Raw genomic sequence first — 20,824 nt, forward strand, 5'->3', positions numbered from 1 at the left:
TCCAGCTTGTTGCATTAGCACCAGGTCTAGTAAACAGCTATGAAGAGCAGGTTTCTAGATGGTGACATTTGTAAGTAACATCACATAGAAGAGCAGATCTAAATGGGGGTAAGGCAGGAACCCCTGGATCTTGGTATACTGCCTCCATGTGGTGATTTCTGTAGAAAAGGTCTGACTGTCATTATCCCGGTAATAGAGGCTCTGGGTGTCTGTCATTATTATGAGGGGCAGGAGCTGAATGACTCTATCTTAGATATTATATGTGGGAGCAGCTTAGACACACTGCCCAAATATTAAACTCATATCCTTTTATTTAAATTACACTAATTTGTGTTTTGCTTTTGTTTCTTCAGTGCTTCAAAAAGGAGGCATGTCTTCACACCAAAGACTCTTTCCATTCCCAAGTCATCAGTGCCTGTAAGCAGCAGAGAACAGGGACTGTGGGGTAAGCAAAGTCTAGATGAAATATGTAGATAAATTCACCTGAATAGTCATTCGATTCAACAAGACTATTGTTTCTGAAAACGGTCCTACTGATAAGTGGAGTGCGAAGCGCCTGATTCATTAAGAAGCGCATGTCTCTTAATGAGTCAGATGAGGCACGAAGTGACACATGGTACCGGACTTTTAGATGTGTGGTGTATGGAGCTCTACTGCTTGTCATGCATGTTAAGTAGGGATTGTTCCATCCCTGTGCCTGCCCAGCTCCTCTCAATTTGTCAAAACTGGCCGAAATATGTGGCGTGAATGTGACGCCTTGGCCGGGCCAGGTAGTCACAAATAGGGCCCCGCATTACACCTGTCCCTCATAGGTAACACACAGCCAAATACGGCGGTCTCCGTCTGCAGGAGCCGCGAAGACGGCTCGGTGGAACCGAGGTGGACCGGGACAGGGTTGTAGCCTGCCGGTACCGACCGGGGGAACCGACTCGGAAACCGGAGCACAAAGGGGGGTACTCAGACCCTGAAGCTAGGTCCAGAAGCTACTGGGGGCTAGCTAATTAACTGATTGAGGCCAGGACTAGAGGTCCTGTCCCACCCAAAGTCCCGACTGCAGGCAACAGCCCAACGAGGGGGATTAAATGCCACTGCCACGGCTCAGAAATCCCACGGGCCAGCATCTGCGGGCAACGGGCTTTTTAGGCGACCACAAGCCGGGAGCGGACTCCTGAAGTTGCAAGCACAGGCAGTCCACCATCACACACAGGTGCAGGAGAAAGACAGAGACCACCAGCCGGGTGGGGGACCAGACTGCAGCCGGCTGTGGGCACCAACCACCATCACCTTGGTTTACCAAAGACTCGCGTGTTTACTAATAGTGAGTACATCAGCACCCTCCGGTCGCCCATCTCCCTGCACCGCCAACCAAAACCAACGGGTCCCGGGGCCACCATCTCTGCCCACGGAGGGCTTAACAACTTGCTGCCCAACATCTCCCCATCTCCCCCGGGTGCCCCGTAACTGCAGCGGTGGTGTCCACCTTCACCACATCCCGTGGGTGGTGTCACGAACTTAACACGGCTCCGGCCGTACACCTACGTCTCCAAACCACCAAACCCCTTTTCAGTTGAAGTAACCGCGAGACTCCCGGGTCCGGAGACCCTCGAGCCACCCACTGAAGGTCCGGATCTGAGCGGCTCGGCTGCCAAGCACGGGGCGGTACATGAAAATGTCAAAAGTCACTACATTTCTGTTCAAACTCATTGCACAAAAAGTTTGTGGCTTCTCACAGCTTTTCTGACATTAAAGTCTTGATGATTCGGGAGCTATGCTTTTTCTTATCTTCATTCATGCTTGCTGACTTTTACAAAATGATTTCAGAGAGATCCAGATTTTTAAAAAAATATTTTTGCACTTTTGATGACTACCCACCCAAATTCTCACTCCTGTCCCGGTCCCCCCTGGGGCAGGGGAAGGGGGTATCAGATTACAGCTGCTCATGAGCATGGCAGGAAAGTAAACTCAGGAATCTCCACCTTTATGGGTATCACTGATACTAGGGATAGCCTAGGGCCCCCTAGCCTGAGGGTCAACTTAGGAGACATGGTTACCTGCTATCCCCACAGTCATCTTGACAGAAGGTCCATGGTTATTGGGCCTTTCCCAACCTAATAATAGCAGCCGCCCCAGGTGTGGGGCATCACATTAGATACTCCAATTCTGGCGCTTCACCCTGGCTCCTCCATATTGCTCTGTTGAAGTGGAAATCTGGGTAATGGTAGTTGAGGTTGATGTCAGCTGTGTAGTGTCAGCTGGCATCAAGCCCTGGTGTTAGTAATGGATAGACATGAATCAGACAAACTCATTACTATCCCAGTAAATGAAAATAAAAAAAAAACACAAGCACAAATAGTTTATTAGTAAAAACATTCCCCCACACTTTCACCTCACCATTTTATTAATAAAAAAACAAAAGAAAACTCATGCTGGTCCGCCGTAGTCCAGGAATTCCAACATAATCCACAAATAGAAACCTGAAATACATAAAGAGAGGAATAAAAACAAGACACTCATCAGAGTAATGAGCTCTGACGTTCCAGACATCACCGCTCATCAGTGTCCCGGGTGCCATGGAATGCAGCTTGAGCTGGGACTGGTTGCTACTCAAAGACTATGGAGCCTCGTTCAGAGCCTCGTTCTGAGGCTCCATGGCCTCTGATCCAGGTAATCGAGGAACAGCATGGAAACCGCTGTATTACATCAGAGCTGGCAACTTTGCTTTCTTGTAAATTGGTGAACGAGGAATATTGTCTTGTTTTTATTTCTATATTTGCAGGTTAGTAAGGTTATCCGAAGTGCAAGGTTCCCTCGAAAGCCTGCTTTACACGTTGCAATTTCGCATACGATTTCGTATGCGATTTGCATGTGTGGCACGTTCAATTTGTTGATACACATATGAGTAACCCCCGTCACACGTACTAACCCATCCATACCTCACTGTGGGCGGCGAACGTCCACTGCCTGGAGTGGGAGGGACGTTCAGCGTCACAGCGACGTCACACGGCAGCCGGCCAATAGAAGCGGAGGGGCGGAACTAAGCAGGACGTAAACATCCCTCCCACCTCCTTCCTTCCGCATTGTGGGCCGGGAGCCGCAGGACGCAGGTAAGATCTGTTCATCGTTCCCGGGGTATCACACACTGCAATGTGTGCTACCCCGGGTACGATGAACATTCTGACGTGCAATTCTAGAGAAAGGTATGATGTGTATGCGATGAACGTTCAATCGCAATCGCACGTACCTGTCACACACTGCAATGTACTTACAATGCCGGATATGCGTCACTTACGACGTGACCCCGCCGACACATTGTAAGATACATTGCAGCGTGTAAAGTGGGCTGAAGACTAAGGTCCCACAATGAGTATTTGCTGCGGTTTGACTCTGCGTATTTCCATTTCACAAAAAACGCAGCGTCTTACAGTTGCAGCAAAGTAAATGTGATTGATAAGAATCTAATGAGTTCTATAGCACGTCCGTTTCTCTTGCTGTAAATAAGAGTTTTATTTGCAGATTTTCCCTGTAGACATGAATAAGATGCGGAAAATCCGCAGGTAACAAACACACATATGTTTTAGTGCATTTCTTTAGCAGTGATAGTAAGTAAACAAAAAAAAAGCAGTTTTATTTAAAGGGAACCTGACAACAGGATTTACCACTATTAACTAATTTCAGCGCTGCATTTGTCATTAAATGCTCATTTCAAGCAATCCCAATGTTAAGGAAAAGTTGTTTGTATAAACATTAAATCAGCATTTTAATCTTGTTTCTGCATATGCTAATTAGTTTTATTAGTCATACTGGTGTGTTTGTACCGCCCCGCTCTCAGCAGCCGAGCTGCTCGAATCCAGCCCTTTTGTGGGTGGCTGGAGGGTCTCCGGACCCGGGGACCTCACGGTCACTTCAAATGAAAAGGGGGAGTGATGGGATGGTGGATGTAGGACGTATAGGTACGGGCTGGGCAGTACGGAGTTCGTGACGCCACCCACAGTGTGTGGTGATATTGGACACCACCGCTGCAGTTACGGGGCACCCAGGGAAGATGTTGTGCAGCAAGTTGTTAACCCCTCCGTGGGCAGGGATGGTGGCCCCGGGACCCGTTGGGGGTTTTGGCGGTGCAGGGAGATGGGCGACCGGAGGGTGCTCATGTACTCACTATTAGTAAACACACGAGTCTCTGGTAAACCAAGGTGATGGTGGTCGGTGCCCGCAGCCGGCTGCGTTCTGGTTCCCCCACCCGGCTGGTTGTCTCTGTCTTTCTCCTGCACCTGTTTAGAATGGTGGACTGCCTGTGCTTGCAACTTCAGGAGTCCGCTCCCGGCTTGTTGTCGCCTAAGGAGCCCTTTGCCCGCAGACGCTGGCCCGTGGGATCTCTGAGCCGTGGCGGTGGCCTTTTATCCCCCTCGGTGGGGTCTTGCCTTCAGTCGGGACTTTGGGTGGGACAGGAACTCTAGTCCTGTCCTCACTCAGTTAATTAACTAGTTTCAGTCACTTCTGGGCCTAGCTTCAGGGTCTGAGTATCCCCCTTTGTGCTCCGGTTTCCAAGTCGGTTCCCCGGGTCGGTACTGGTGGGCTACAACCCTGTCCCAGTCCACCTCGGTTCCACCGAGCCGTCTTCACGACTCCTTCAGACGGAGATCGCCATCTGCCTCCTAGCCAAAGGCACCAGGGCTCCTACTGTGGTACCTGTTCAATTTGGGAATTCGCCTCTGCTGGAGCTGGACACAGCTCCAGCCCACACTCCTCTCCAACTTGAACTCTACAACTCCTCTCACTTTTCCCTCCCCGGGCTGTCTAAAACTCCTAGGTGGGCGTCTTCCAACTGCCTGGCTCCGCCCCCTGGTGTGTTTATCAAGCCCCAAGGGAGGTGACTAGGGTTTTAAGGTTGGCTGTGTGTTACCAGTGAGGGAAAGGTGTAATGCGGGGCCCTATCTGTGACTACCTGGCTGGCCAGGGCGTCACATGTACTTCTACTGAGCAGCCTAGCCCGTATCAGGACCATGGAGGGGACCATAACCGCACCATAATATTGGCTGGCTGGGCTTCTCAGCGGAAGTACATGCCACTACAACTAGTCAAACTAATACAACTATACAAGCAATTTTCCCTCAACATTGGGGTTGCTTGCAAGGAGTATTTAAGAGTTAGCAGACAATGACTAGCACTGAGGATGGAAGGCACCGACATGACGACACACGTGTATTACTGCACCCACATCCAGTAACTCATAAGATTCAGCGGTGCGGGCTGTGGAGCTCCGGTCTCTGTGCCGCAAAGACAATGACACAAGAAGGTCAGGTATGGACATCACTAGGACAAGTCACTGTTTAATCACCAAATGTAGAACCTTGTGTCTTTGTATTATGTATTACAATGTCAGGTTGTTCATTTGGTCTTTATTCTGTGGAATGGAGAATAAAATATTTTTTTTAAAATACCTTGTAATCAGATTTATAAGTTATCTATCACTTATCCATCAGTGTATTATTTTCCAATCAATGGGGGTCCGACCGCTGTGGTTCATACTGACCCCAAAAATCAGGGATCTAAAGAACCCCTTCACCATGGCTGCATGAAGATTGATCATGCGCCCCGCCACTCCATTCATTATTAGAGAGGTGTGCACTGTGCACGGTGAGGGTTTTCTGTTGTCACATGTGTCAAATGTGAATGACAGTCATGTGGCCGTAAGTGTGTGATATGCATAATCCTGGACAGAATCTGACTAGATGAGTGCGGCCTCGCTGAAGGCAAGCCCATGTAGTCAGCATATCACATACTCATGGACAGGTGAGCTCTGTTTCTGGCTCTGACCCCAGAGGATTCTCGCAGCTGCAGAGCGTGCGATTTGAGTATACACAAGTCTGCAGTCACAGAGTGATACAGAGGACTGCAGAGTTGTGGTTTTAGACTGGACAACCCCTTTAATTGGAGCCATGGAGATTGCCTATAGGAGAAAACTTTCAAACTTGAGGACACCTTTTAACTTGGCCATCGCCCTAAGAGACAACTATTCCTTCTAAGACCCCCTTAGGCCCCTTTCACACGTCAGTGATTCTGGTACGTTTGTGCTTTTTTTAAACGTACCAGAATCACGGACATACGCAGACCCATTATAATGAATGGGTCTGCTCACACGTCAGTGATTTGTCACTGCACGTGTCTCCGTGCAGCGTACCCGCGTGTGCGTGATTGCTGCACGGAGACATGTCCATTTTTTTCTGGCATCACTGATGTTCCACGGATCACGCAGTGGTGTGATCCGTGAGACACGTGCCAGAAAAAAACGTGCATTTAAAATAATAAACATTTTAACTCACCCGGCTTCAGCCGCGCTCTCTGCAGCCCGTTCTCCCTGCTGCTTCTAAGCCGGCTGATTACTGTCGCGCATATTCATTATGTGCGACACAGCCGACCCGGAAGCAGCTGCTGCAGGGGTCACCGCCGGCCGCATGCTGCACCGCGGGATGATTCAGCACCATGGACAGCGGGAGCGGGCACAGGTGAGTAGTTTTCTAAGTGCAATCACGGGCCACGGAGAACGGAGCCCGGATTGCACTTAGACAACCCACGTGTGCCGTGAATCACGGCACACGCAGGGACATGTGCGTGTTTTACATGCCAGTGAAAAACGTCACTGTTTTTCACTGTCGTGTGAAACGGGCCTTAGGCTGTGTGCGCATGTTGCGTCCAGTACCTTGCAGAAACGAATGCATCCTCTGGCAGAATTTGTCATTGTCAAATTTGGTTTTGACCACAAAAACGCTAAAAATACGCATGCGTTTTTACCGCGTTTTACATGCATTTTCTGTGCTTAAAGTCAGATGTGTTTTCAATACAAATACACTACTAAATAAAGTTTTAACATTCAAACACTATGAAAAAAAATGGGAAAAAATGATAACAAATATCATATTTTAAATCATAAACAAAATAGCGAATTTTAGTAAAAAGATTAATGTGATCTAATATATATGTATAAAATAACGTTAAATTATTGTTTTTCAATTATTTTCTACTCGAACTATATGCGTGTGAAAACGGACACATCATGACCTCACTATATTGTCAAAAACGCATGCATTTATTTTGTCAAAAAAGCATGTAAAACGCTAGGATTTTGATTTAGGATGCATTTTGAAAGGTCACATTGACTTTCATGTTAGCAAAACGCTGCCAAAATGGCAAAAATAATTGACATGTTGCTTCTTCAAACGCAGAGATTTTGACAAATTTTCTGCAATTAAAACGCGTTTTTAAAAGCATTGTGCGCACAAGAAATCCCTATTTCCCATAGACTTTGCTTGGAAATCAAAACGCATGCATTTTTGCATTAAAACGCTGCAGTTGAAAACACTGCGTAAACACATGAAAAAACGCACCGTGCGCACACAGCCTTACATACAATTTCAGCTCCGCTAGTGGCCTTCGCAGCAATGAAAAAAAAAAAGTATCATGCATGTTAAAATCCATCGTCATTAACCAATCTTTCCACTGCACATCTACTATTATGGAAGAAACCAGACGCCCCCTATAGAGTTTATGGTCGCTGCTTCTCCAGATGTCTATAGGAGAATGTGCTTTAAGGGTATGACCGCACTTTCCGTTTCCACCTGCGTTTCAGCTGCTTTTTAGGTCTGTTTTGAACTGCAGCATTTTCATGCCAAAAGGCATGCGTTTTGCTTTTCCATAATAGTCTATGGAAAATGTAGATTTCCTGTCCGCACTTTGCGTTTTAAAATGCTGCGTTTAATTTGCATAATTTGTGGCAAAAACCATGCGTTCAAAGAAGCAGCATGTCAATTGTTTTTGCCATTTCTGCAGCGTTTTGTTAACATTGAAGTCAATGAGAAGTATCAAAAAGCAACAAACATCAAATTTCCTGCTTTTTACCTGCTTTTTAGCTGCAGAAACACTATGTTTTTTACTTCAAAAACGCATGCTTTTCTGACAGTAAAATAATGGAATAATATGTCCCTTTACACACACACATAGTCCGACAATTAATTTTTGGAAAATTATGATTTTATTGCTATTTTAGCAATAAATATTATAAAACCGCTCTAATTTCATGAAATATAACTTTTTTCTATATTAATTCCAAAATTATGTTTTCCTTTTTTTTCTCTTTTTTCTCTTTTTTCATTGTATTTGACTATTTAATCTTTATTTAGCAGTGATTTGATGTCCAAAACGCATCAGTCAAAACGCAGGTGAAAAAGCAGGTAAAAAGCGCTGTAAACGCATCTTAAAAGCAGTAAATACGCATGCGTTTTCAGCGCTAAAGTTCTGAAAAAGGCAACTTTGGTCAAATCAATTAAGACCAAATCGTGCGTTTAGAACTGTAAGTAGGACGACGCAAAGCGCGGTCTTAGCCTAAGACCTCCATCTAAGTTAGAGAACTGTTGGATGAGCGACCGTAATGACAAATGACAAATGCAGCGCTGTAATTAGTTAATAGGGGTAGATCCTGTTGTCTGGTTCCCTTTAAAACATGACATGCCAAAAAGGATCAAAAAATGTAGCTGAAAACATGATAAAAATGCATGTAAAAAATATGAACTAAAAAACACAAGTAACCTAATTGGTGCTGAAATCCTGCTCATTGTGGTAATTTAGCCGTAAAGAGGATTTTTATCTTTTGGTCTGATTGTAATGTACATCAGATAGCAGTGGAGTCAGTTCTGATTATCAGTCTTTGACCTATTGCCCCTTTCTACTTTGTGACCGTAATTTGCGACCTTTAAAAGCCAGAAAAGATGTTAATGAATTTTTCTATGTAGTGTATTTTATATTTCGCGACGACATTTGGCCTCAGCACTTTTTAAAAGAACAAAAAAGTTGTGAAAAATTAAAAAAAAAAAAATCTCAGAAACACCGTTTCTTCAGTGTTTGGGTTTTGCAATCACTAATATAAGTGTGTTGCTTCTTTCCGCCTTGTAGAGGTCATTTTCGGGTGATCTGCTCACAACAACATTCCTATTCCTCATTCCGATCCACCCTGACTTTCCCAAATATCTTCCTTCTGGGTGCGCTGCCTGTTCCTTGTGTTCTCCCTGCAGTTCAGAGAGCTATTGTTAGTGCAGAAGAATAATGGCGCCATCTCTGCCATAGCCACTGCCAACATGATGCTCCACCTTTGGAGCCCGATTTACTTTCTGGAAGAAAATAGTTAATTAGTTAATTGCCAAGCATCTCCTAAAGGGCACAGATGGCTACAAATAATAATAAATACATCAGTATACAGCATATTACTATCGGATCAAGGACATCACTAAGTTATGGCACATGCATAGTATTTGCGTAAAATTATGATGTTGCTTCATCTCAGTGTTGACTCTTGGGGGAAAATGTAATTATCTGTACGCTGTCAATGTTTAGCACAGCACACTGACCCATCAAGTTTAATAAGATGATTCACACATCCATTTTTTCTTAAAGAGAATCTGTCACCAGGTTTTTGCTACCTAATCAGAGAGCAGCATAGTGTAGGGGCAGAGATCCTGATTCCAGCGATGTGTTACTTACTGGGCTGCTTAGTGTAGTTTTGATATAATCACTGATTAATCAGCAGTAGATTTTCATTATAGGACTACTTCACCTACTGTCAGGTAGTCCAGCAATCTCGGCATATATCGGACTGCTCTCGGATGACATCAGTGCAATGCCATATTTCACACCTACCCACTGACTTGAATGGATGCACATGATCCAAGATTCGTTGCCAATCACAGAATGCAGTGATTCTTTTTTCTGATGCCGAATTGGCATGAGAAAACAAACGCTGCTTGGCACTGCTCAATAGTATAATATTGAAGTAAGCGCTATCTGATAAAACAAAGTAAAGCACTCGTCTGATATATACGCAAATGTGAGCGAGCCCTTACTGCCATGCGATGCTACCTGGTTATTCAGTGATTTAAAAAAAAAAAAAATAATTACTTGAGTTTCAAATCATATATCTGGATTCTGGAGTCTGGAGAAACGAGGTGACCACAAGTCCTATGGTGGCTCTAATGGTGACAAATTCAATATTGATTGTCACTCGATACTTGGACCTACAGTCATGGCCGAAAGTGTTGGCTCACTGGGAATTATTCCAGAAAATGAAATATTTCTCACAGAAAATTATGACAATTATACATTTTGTTATACACGTGTTTATTTCTTTTGTGAGTATTGGAACAACACAAAAAACAGAGGAAAAAAAGGCAAATTGGATATAATTTCACATAAAACAATAAATAGGCCGGACAGTTGTTGAAAATTGTTGGCACCCTCAACTTAATATTTGGTTGCACACTCTTTGGAATAAATAACTGCAATCAATTGCTTCCTATAACCATCAACAAGCTTCTTACACATCTCAACTGGAATTTTAGACTCTTCTTTTGTAAACTGCTCCAGGCCTCTTATATTTGGAGGCGTCGTCTCCCAACAGTACGTTTTAGATCTATCCACAGGTGTTCAATGGGATTTAGATCCGGACTCATAGCTACCGCTTCAGAACTCTCCAGAGCTTTGTTTCCACCCATTTCAAGGTGCTTCTTGAAATAGGTTTGGGGTCATTGTCCTGCTGGAAAACACATGACCTGGGATGGAGCAGTCATAAGGGGGATGGACACAATATTAGGCAGGTGGTACAAATGTCATGTCTGATCATTGTATATAATGCCTCCCAGTTACTGTTGTTATAATGTACCTTTATTGACATCATTTTGTTTATATTTATGTCTCGTTTCCTTTCCCAGCAGATTTAAGATTTCCAAAGTTATTGTGGTCGGAGATCTGTCAGTGGGCAAGACGTGTATGATAAATAGGTACGATCCACATGTTTTGCTCCTCAAAAAAAAGCAACATGAAAATGGCATCATCCACCAAGATCACGTCTTTATCCAGTGTTGTGTTCATCCTCCTGACCTCTCAGGCAGCAACTGCTCATCGCAAAATCATTGTTTTATAGATTATTACTCAAACCTAAGCAGAACCGGACCCTCATGGTTAGATGAGGTTGTATTGCCGTGTGAACAATTCCTCGTAGTCTGAGTTCTTTGCTTGCTTGTTGGCTTCAGACGCGCACTGCACATGCTCAGAAGACTCCTGCGGTTCCTACCATGCACAGAGCTCGTCTGAAGCCAAGAAGCAAGCACCCGGATAACAAGGCTGCGGGAATGGCACGCACGCATACGGATCTCAAGGAGCTGATGGTGACATCGCTCATGTAAATCCATGGTATCACACCCACAAAAAGCGTATCAAGCCCAGGGGGCTAGAGTCTCTGATCATTTGCATAGGGACCATGTAAGTAATAAAAAGGGGAATTTTGTTTACTTACCGTAAATTCCTTTTCTTCTAGCTCCTATTGGGAGACCCAGACAATTGGGTGTATAGCTTCTGCCTCTGGAGGCCACACAAAGTATTACAAAAAAAAAGTGTAACCCCTCCCCTCTGCCTATACACCCTCCCGTGGACCACGGGCTCCTCAGTTTGGTGCAAAAGCAGGAAGGAGAAAACTTATAAATGGTCTAGAGCAAATTCAATCCGAAGGATGTTCGGAGAACTGAAGACCATGAACCAAAAGAAAAAATCAACATCAACAACATGTGTACACAAAAGAACAACCAGCCCGAAGGGCACAGGGGCGGGTGCTGGGTCTCCCCTTTTCTTTATCGCTCCATTGGGAGACCCAGACAATTGGGACGTCCAAGAGCAGTCCCTGGGTGGGTAAACCAATACCCCAATAGAAAAAAGGCCGGAAATGGCCCCCTCTTACAGGTGGTCAACGGCCGCCTGGAGGACTCGCCTACCTAGACTGGCGTCTGCCGAGGCGTAGGTATGCACTTGATAGTGCTTCGTGAAAGTGTGCAGGCTAGACCACGTAGCCGCCTGACACACCTGCTGAGCCGTCGCCCGGTGCCGCAATGCCCAGGACGCACTTACGGCTCTGGTAGAATGGGCCTTCAACCCTGAAGGGGGCGGAAGCCCAGAAGTTCGGTAGGCCTCGAGAATCGGTTCCTTGATCCACCTAGCCAAGGTGGACTTGGTGGAAGTGCCCACGGTTGACCCACCGTGAGAAAAAAAACAACGGACGGAACTATCGCGGGACTTCCGGGGAGAAGGTGCGACCACCCTCCCTGGACAGTCCCCACATGGGGACACAGAGTACCTTAAAGTTGCAGGGCCCGGTCCCTGGGGGTGAAGAAGCTCCGGTCCAGCAGGTTCCACCAGGGGCTGCGGATGGAGCACGGTCCCAGCACGTGGATGACCGTTTAGGATCCCACTTCTCCCAGAGCCGCATAAGGGATGGTGAAGGAGACGGCATGTGGCTCCAGCCTCTGTACCCGCAATGGGTACCTCAACCTTAACAACACCGCCAACATAGTGGGGTGAGAAGGGAACATGCCGGGGACCCCATGGAGGTCCTCTTTTCTTCCATCCGTCATAACTATGTATGGGAATGCATGAGTGGGTGTGTGCCTCCTTCCACACAAAGCATAAAACTGAGGAGCCCGTGGTCCACGGGAGGGTGTATAGGCAGAGGGGAGGGGTTACACTTTTTTAGAAGTGTAATACTTTGTGTGGCCTCCAGAGGCAGAAGCTATACACCCAATTGTCTGGGTCTCCCAATGGAGCGACAAAGAAACATATTTTTATACATTCATATTACACAATATTACAACACAGAGATGGGTAGGAAGGGGTTACCAGGCCACACATCACCCTACTTGTAGATCAGAATGCATATGGGACCTGACAGGTTCCCTTTAAAAGTTTTTTAAAACCCTGGAGCTAGAATAAAATAAAAATGCATTTAGACAAGATGATCTTGTGTAAGTGAATAGTCTCCAGTTTACTGGACTGTTTGCATAATGAGAAATAATGGGGATAGAACAATAGGTAATAGGTTGGGAATGTTCCCTACAGTATCATGTTGTCGGCCGCACACTCCTGGTTTTCACAGGGCGACGTGCTGCTGAGAACAAAGATTATTATGCTGATATAAGTGATTCAATCACCTGACTTATGAGTGTTATTATGGCGATTGCCAGAATGTTTTCTTGGACTGATAATGGAAGGCTCGTTCACTGTTTGATGTCCCGTTAAAGTGCAACTTCAGGTTAAAGGGAACCTGTCACCTAGAATATGCGTTCTGACCTATCAGCAGACACATGTGTGCCCTAATTACACCTCCCTACCCATCTCTGTGCTGTAACATTGTATAATATGAAAGTAATAAAAAACGTTTTATTACCTTCATATTTCCTATGTAAATAGCAGGAAATGTTGTCACAGGGGCGGCGCCTTGCCCTAAGGATGTCTCCATACTTTCCGTGGTATCACGACTCTGTGGGCGTGATACCATGGAGCGACGTCACCGTCGCTCATTCTATCCTGCGCGCATTGCGGCAGGCTTCTTTTCCGGGTGTTCAATCGCCGGCTTCAGACGCGCACTGCGCATGCGCAGTGTGCGTCTGAAACTGACAAAGAGAACCCGGAAGAGAAGCCTGCCGTAATGCTTGCAGGATAGAATGAGCGACGGGGACGTTGCTCCATGGTATCACGAGGATCGTGATACCATAGAAAGTATGGAGACGTCCATAGGGCAAGGCGCCGCCCCTGTGACAACATTCCCTGCTATTTACATACGAAATATGAAGGTAATAAAACGTTTTTTTATTACTTTCATATTATACAATTTTACAGCACAGGGATGGGTAGGGAGGTGTAATTAGGGCACACATGCGTGTGCTGATAGGTCAGAACGCATATTCTAGGTAACTGGTTCCCTTTAAGTTCCCATGATGAGTTTTTGATGAGTTTTGATGTTACGGAATTTCTGAACCATTTCTGTACCTATTTTGTAAATTAGGTCACTTAGATTTTTGTGTGCATTTTTTTTACAAGCATTATACATAGCATTTTTTATGCTGCGTTTTTTTGTCTTTGCTTTGTTTTTGATACTTCCTGTTATTTGGCTTGGGAAAAAACTTTATTGATATACTTATGCGGAAATTACATGGTTTTTTTGTGTCTCCGCAGCAGAAACGCAATAAAATTGCTTATGCATTTTTTACCTGCGTTTTTTATGCATCTTAGGCCGGTTTCACACATCAGTGATTCTGGTACGTATGTGCTAGTTTTTATACGTACCAGCATCACGGACATACGCAGACCCATTATAATCAATGGGTCTACGCACACATCAGTGATTTTCCACTGACCGTGTCTCTGTGCAGCGTACACGCGTGTCCATGATTGCCGCACGGAGACATGTCTATTTTTTTCTGGCATCACTGATGTGGTCCATGAAACACGTACCAGAAAAACATGGACTTTGAAAATAAAAAGCTTGTTATACTCACCTTCTCCAGTGCTGCTCCCTCCGGCCTCTGTATGCTGCTGCTTCAGAGCCGGCTACTTACTGACCTGCATATTCATGTATGCAGCCACAGCCGACCCGGAAGTAGCTGCAGCGGGGCGGAAACACAGCAGAGCCGAAGAGTTCAGCACCACGGACAGCAGGAGCGGGGACAGGTGAGTATACGTCCATGTGCAATCACTGAGCACGGATTTCGGATTGCACATGGACAACCCACTTGTGCCGTGAATCACGGAACACGAAGGAACATATGTGTTTTTAACACGTCAGTGAAAGACGTCTCTGTTTTTCACTGACGTGTGAAACAGGCCTTAATGTAAGTCTATGGGGAAAATCTGCACATAAAACTCCGCGTACCTGCAAAAGAAATTGAAATATTGTGGGTTTGAAACACGCACCGCAGGACAGTTTATACTGAGTAAAAAAGACGCGCAGAGGGCAGGAGATTTCTATAAATCCATTCACTTTACTGGGACTGTAATATGCTGTGTTATTGACACAGGAAAAATACACAGCATCAAAAACTCATCATGGCCACCCAGCCTTACAGTTTCAGCAAAGTGGAGGGGATTTATGGAAATCTCCTGCCCACTGTGCTTCATTTTACGCTGCGTAAACTGACCTATGCTGTGTTTTATATGTGGATTTTCCCCATGGAATTGCCTTAGATGCGAAAAATCCCCATAGTTGTTTTTAGCGCGTTTCCGTTGTGTCAACACAGTAAAAACACATGTAATCTGCATATAACTGTATCAATAAAGTTTTGTCAAAGCGAAAAACCACGAAGTATCAAAAACAAAGCAGCTTTTTTAAAACAAAATGTACAAAAAGAGACAAAAAGCACAGAGTAAAAAACGTAATGAAAAAAATGCAAGTATCGTAATTTTTGCTTACAGGTGCATAAATGCAACAGAAAATCTGCAACATAAAAATACTCACCAAATACTCATTATGGGAACTTAGCCTTAGGGTATGTGCACATGTTCAGTATTTGCAGCAGAAATTTTTGCACCAAAAGTGCAGGAAAAACATTGTGTTAAGTGCACGCGTTTTTGATGTGTTTAAGCATTTTTTTTATTAATTTTTTTGCCATTTTTTCCCCCACTATTTTTTCTGAATTGGTAAAAAAAACACTGCACATATGCACGTACCCAACACTTGGTCTCCTGCTATGATGTAAATTTTTAAGACTTCTCATTTTTTTTGTTTTTCTTTTTAAGGTTTTGCAAAGATGTCTTTGATAAAAATTACAAAGCTACAATTGGGGTGGATTTTGAGATGGAGAGGTTTGAGATCCTGGGAATTCCTTTTAGCCTGCAACTGTAAGTATAATATAATACCTAATTAGATATTCTGTTCTTAAGGAAAAATGATGACACTCGGACCACACTGATCAAATGCCTATCAAAATTATCGGTTCGTTTTTCTCATATGCGGAAACATCAGACGTCTAAATGAGCCCTAGGTGATATATTTTAGTGCTTAGTGAATATTTCGCCATATTGACTGTATCCTAATGTGAAAGCAGTTGATTTTGACTTGTATTAACTTTCATTTATGCTAATTTAAAATGCTGTGAGATCACAAACATGTATTCACAGATAAGTCGCCCATTATCACTTGCATGAACTCGATATGTTATTATTTTGGCATTTGTGTTTTAATTAGTTGGGACACAGCCGGACAAGAAAGATTCAAATGCATTGCTTCCACCTACTACAGAGGGGCCCAGGGTAGGTTCATCACTATATTGATTGACTGTTAGTTATAGAATTTGTATTTTAATACTTTTATTATTTTTTTTATGCTTATTATAGTTTCATAGTTTTTTTTTTTAAGGTTGAATACAGACATGCTGTACAGTGCCTTGAAAAAGTCATTTTCTGTTGAAGAATGGGCAAAAATTTCATCCTTTAGATGTGTAAAGCAGGTAGAGATGTACCTTAAAAGACTTGCAGCAGTAGTTACAACAAAAGGTGGTCCTATAAAATATTAACTCCATGAGGCAGAATCCAAACGCACATCACAATTTTTAGATTATTTTCTGGATTATAAGATGTACTCCCCCCCCCCCGAAAAAAAACCCCAAAAACTGGGGTTAAAATGGGGATGCGTTTTATAATCCGGATATGGCTTACCGGAGCGGTGGCAGTGGACTGGGGCGACGAAAGGCAGGGTCGGCGATACTGAGGGCTCGGATGAGGGGATGTCACTGCAGTGGAGCGGCTAGGGAAGGTCACAGGACAGAGGGTCAGTGATGCGGCGGGTGCCATTGATCTGAAGGGGACTGAGGGCTCCATTGAAACGCCCACGGTTGATGTGATGGACTTCAAGGAAATGGTCGCGGAGGAGACACGTGTGCAGATTGACGCAATGGACTTTAAGAAAATGGCCGCGAAGTCCTATCTGCACAGGCGTTGCCTCCGTGGCCATTTTCTTGTAGTCAATCTCGCCAACCGAGGGAGAATCAATGGAGCCCGCAGTCTGCCGGCACATCAATGGTGCCTACCGCAGCGACACCCCCGATCCCGTAGTATCACCAACCCTCAGTCCACTGTCCCTCCTGAGCTGCAACACCCCCTCCTCTGAGCCCGCAGCATCACCAACCCTGCTTCCTTATAAGACACACTAAGATTATAAGATGGACCCTCATTTTCTATTTTCTCGTATTTTCCTCCTCTAAATTTGGGGTGTGTCTTATAATTTGGTGCATCTTATAAAACTAAAAATATGGTATATTTAAAAAATACGGTATTTAGAAAATCATATATAATTTTCGTTACACTTAAATACTTTCCACTTAGTGTTGGTATATCGCAGAAAATACCAATAAAATACATTTACATTAGTGGGTGAAAAGTGAAAAAATTTGGAAACGTTTACTGAGTATGAATACATTATCAAGGCACTATAAGTGCATTGAGTTCAACCTTTATTTTAATATTACAATGAACTCAAGAATTGAGCAGATGATAATATGGAGGGAACACAGATACAATTTAAACATCAAAGCTTTCCTTAATAGTGCTCAAGAATCTGCTGCAGTTGCCATTTAGATGGCACTCTTCCTATTCTCAGGATTGGTTGGGGTCCCAGTGGATCCAAATATTTTTCCCTATGTTTCAACAAGAATATATCTTGTAACACATCACATAATAAGGAACCTATAGGGATGGGCCTCTTGTACAGCAGAACCCAAGCAGAGTGTCAGAAAGCTGCCTTTCCCTAAAACCCAACTATCTAACCAAAAATCGTTAAAGGGAAAGAATTACCAGGATTTCGTATATAAGCTAAAGCCAGTGCTGGTTCTATACATACCTGTAGTGGTCAGCTCAGATGTTTAGGTTTTGAAATCCAAGAAAGTAAAGTTTATAAAATCATCAGCTTCTTAAGTGACAGCAGCTGAGGATCAGAAAATATCTGGGGGGAATTCATAGTTATCCCCTCCCCCTGTTAGAATTAGCATAAGTATTATACTATCGATTTAATGTTTGACTTGTAAAACCTGTGTGAGGTCATACCCATGTGACCTGAAGGGGCGGGGCCTCAGCCAACAGAAAAATGTTGTTTCCTGGTATCAACTTTGTTGCCTGAGGCCCCGCCCCTTCTGGTCACATGGGTATGACCTCACACAGGTTTTACAAGTCAAACATTAAATCGATTGTATAACACTTATGCTAATTTTAACAGGGGGAGGGGATAACTATGAATTCCCCCCCAGATATTATCTGATCCTCAGCTGCTGTCACTCAAGAAGCTGCTCATTTTATAAACTTCACTTTTTTGTATTTCAAAACCTAAACATCCGAGCTGACCACTACAGGTATGTATAGAATCAGCCTGATAGTGCCAGTATAGCACTGGCTTTAGCTTATATACGAAAATTCTGGTGATTGGTTCCCTTTAAGAGAGGTGTGATGTGAACTCCAACAACAATCTGATTAAAGATCTGATACATAAAAGAGGATTTCGTATTAGAAAGGGCCACCAATAAAATATTTATAATAAACAAAAACTACAAAAACTATACAAAATCACAAGGGAAGAGCTAGACAGCCTTTTATGATTTTTTTTGTGATAATCTAAACTGTGAATTTGAATCTAAAGATGCCATTTGTCCTTTAAAGCGAATTTGTCATCAGATTTCACAATACCAACTATATATAAACTAGCTGTACTACCCGGTTTCGTCCGGGTTAATAACTGTTGTTAACAACATAGAATGTATTAACAAAAAATGTATTCTGCACACAAAAACCACAAAACAAATAGATAGAAATGTAATTATTAAAAGGCAAAAACTAAGCTAAACTAAGCTAATAGAAGCATTTCACAACATATATTTCAACACCACAGATATTCCACACAGATTTCACTAAATTGGCCAAGTAATGTGCTCCGTCTGTCTCTTTCCCGGTCTGTCTCTTTCCCCGTCTGTCTCTTTCCCCATCTGTCTCTTTCCCCATCTGTCTCTTTCCCCATCTGTCTTTTTCCCCATCTGTCTCTTTCCCCATCTGTCTCTTTCCCCATCTGTCTCTTTCCCCATCTGTCTCTTTTCCCATCTGTCTCTTTTCCCATCTGTCTCTTTTCCCATCTGTCTCTTTTCCCATCTGTCTCTTTCCCCGTCTGTCTCTTTCATCATCTGTCTCTTTCCCCGTCTGTCTCTTTCCAGGTCTGTCTCTTTCCAGGTCTGTCTCTTTCCAGGTCTGTCCCCACCGACATCTCACATATACAGTTAGGTCCAGAAATATTTGGACAGTGACACAAGTTTTGTTATTTTAGCTATTTACAAAAACATGTTCAGAAATACAATTATATATATAATATGGGCTGAAAGTGCACACTCCCAGCTGCAATATGAGAGTTTTCACATCCAAATCGGAGAAAGGGTTTAGGAATCATAGCTCTGTAATGCATAGCCTCCTCTTTTTAAAGGGACCAAAAGTAATTGGACAAGGGACTCTAAGGGCTGCAATTAACTCTGAAGGCGTCTCCCTCGTTAACCTGTAATCAATGAAGTAGTTAAAAGGTCTGGGGTTGATTACAGGTGTGTGGTTTTGCATTTGGAAGCTGTTGCTGTGACCAGACAACATGCGGTCTAAGGAACTCTCAATTGAGGTGAAGCAGAACATCCTGAGGCTGAAAAAAAAGAAAAAATCCATCAGAGAGATAGCAGACATGCTTGGAGTAGCAAAATCAACAGTCGGGTACATTCTGAGAAAAAAGGAATTGACTGGTGAGCTTGGGAACTCAAAAAGGCCTGGGCGTCCACGGATGACAACAGTGGTGGATGATCGCCGCATACTTTCTTTGGTGAAGAAGAACCCGTTCACAACATCAACTGAAGTCCAGAACACTCTCAGTGAAGTAGGTGTATCTGTCTCTAAGTCAACAGTAAAGAGAAGACTCCATGAAAGTAAATACAAAGGGTTCACATCTAGATGCAAACCATTCATCAATTCCAAAAATAGACAGGCCAGAGTTAAATTTGCTGAAAAACACCTCATGAAGCCAGCTCAGTTCTGGAAAAGTATTCTATGGACAGATGAGACAAAGATCAACCTGTACCAGAATGATGGGAAGAAAAAAGTTTGGAGAAGAAAGGGCACGACACATGATCCAAGGCACACCACATCCTCTGTAAAACATGGTGGAGGCAACGTAATGGCATGGGCATGCATGGCTTTCAATGGCACTGGGTCACTTGTGTTTATTGATGACATAACAGCAGACAAGAGTAGCCGGATGAATTCTGAAGTGTACCGGGATATACTTTCAGCCCAGATTCAGCCAAATGTTGCAAAGTTGATCGGACAGCGCTTCATAGTACAGATGGACAATGACCCCAAGCATACAGCCAAAGCTACCCAGGAGTTCATGAGTGCAAAAAAGTGGAACATTCTGCAATGGCCAAGTCAATCACCAGATCTTAACCCAATTGAGCATGCATTTCATTTGCTCAAATCCAGACTTAAGACGGAAAGACCCACAAACAAGCAAGACCTGAAGGCTGCGGCTGTACAGGCCTGGCAAAGCATTAAGAAGGAGGAAACCCAGCGTTTGATGATGTCCATGGGTTCCAGACTTAAGGCAGTGATTGCCTCCAAAGGATTCGCAACAAAATATTGAAAATAAAAATATTTTGTTTGGGTTTGGTTTATTTGTCCAATTACTTTTGACCTCCTAAAATGTGGAGTGTTTGTAAAGAAATGTGTACAATTCCTACAATTTCTATCAGATATTTTTGTTCAAACCTTCAAATTAAACGTTACAATCTGCACTTGAATTCTGTTGTAGAGGTTTCATTTCAAATCCAATGTGGTGGCATGCAGAGCCAAGCTCGCGAAAATTGTGTCACTGTCCAAATATTTCTGGACCTAACTGTAAGCTTCTTATACTATGAATGTCTTTTGTTCCTATAGCAACCAATCACATCTCCTACTA

The 20,824-nt window shown here is 43.8% G+C and overlaps 1 protein-coding gene across 3 annotated transcripts in view; it reads left to right on the forward strand.

Annotated features, from left to right (window-relative positions):
* The window catches only part of RAB34 (RAB34, member RAS oncogene family), a 55,526-nt gene that overhangs the window by 26,079 nt on the left and 8,623 nt on the right, over positions 1-20,824 (forward strand). For 2 of the 3 annotated variants that reach the window (XM_075333191.1, XM_075333190.1), the window contains exons 3-6: positions 354-445; positions 10,752-10,820; positions 15,601-15,702; positions 16,049-16,113. In XM_075333191.1, coding sequence (XP_075189306.1) covers positions 354-445; positions 10,752-10,820; positions 15,601-15,702; positions 16,049-16,113 — 328 coding nt within the window. The remainder of the gene's footprint in view (positions 1-353; positions 446-10,751; positions 10,821-15,600; positions 15,703-16,048; positions 16,114-20,824) is intronic. The other variant, XM_075333192.1, reaches the window with a different exon arrangement.

The sequence above is a fragment of the Anomaloglossus baeobatrachus genome, chromosome 2, assembly GCF_048569485.1.
Source record: "Anomaloglossus baeobatrachus isolate aAnoBae1 chromosome 2, aAnoBae1.hap1, whole genome shotgun sequence".
NCBI classification, from domain to species: Eukaryota; Metazoa; Chordata; class Amphibia; order Anura; family Aromobatidae; genus Anomaloglossus; species Anomaloglossus baeobatrachus.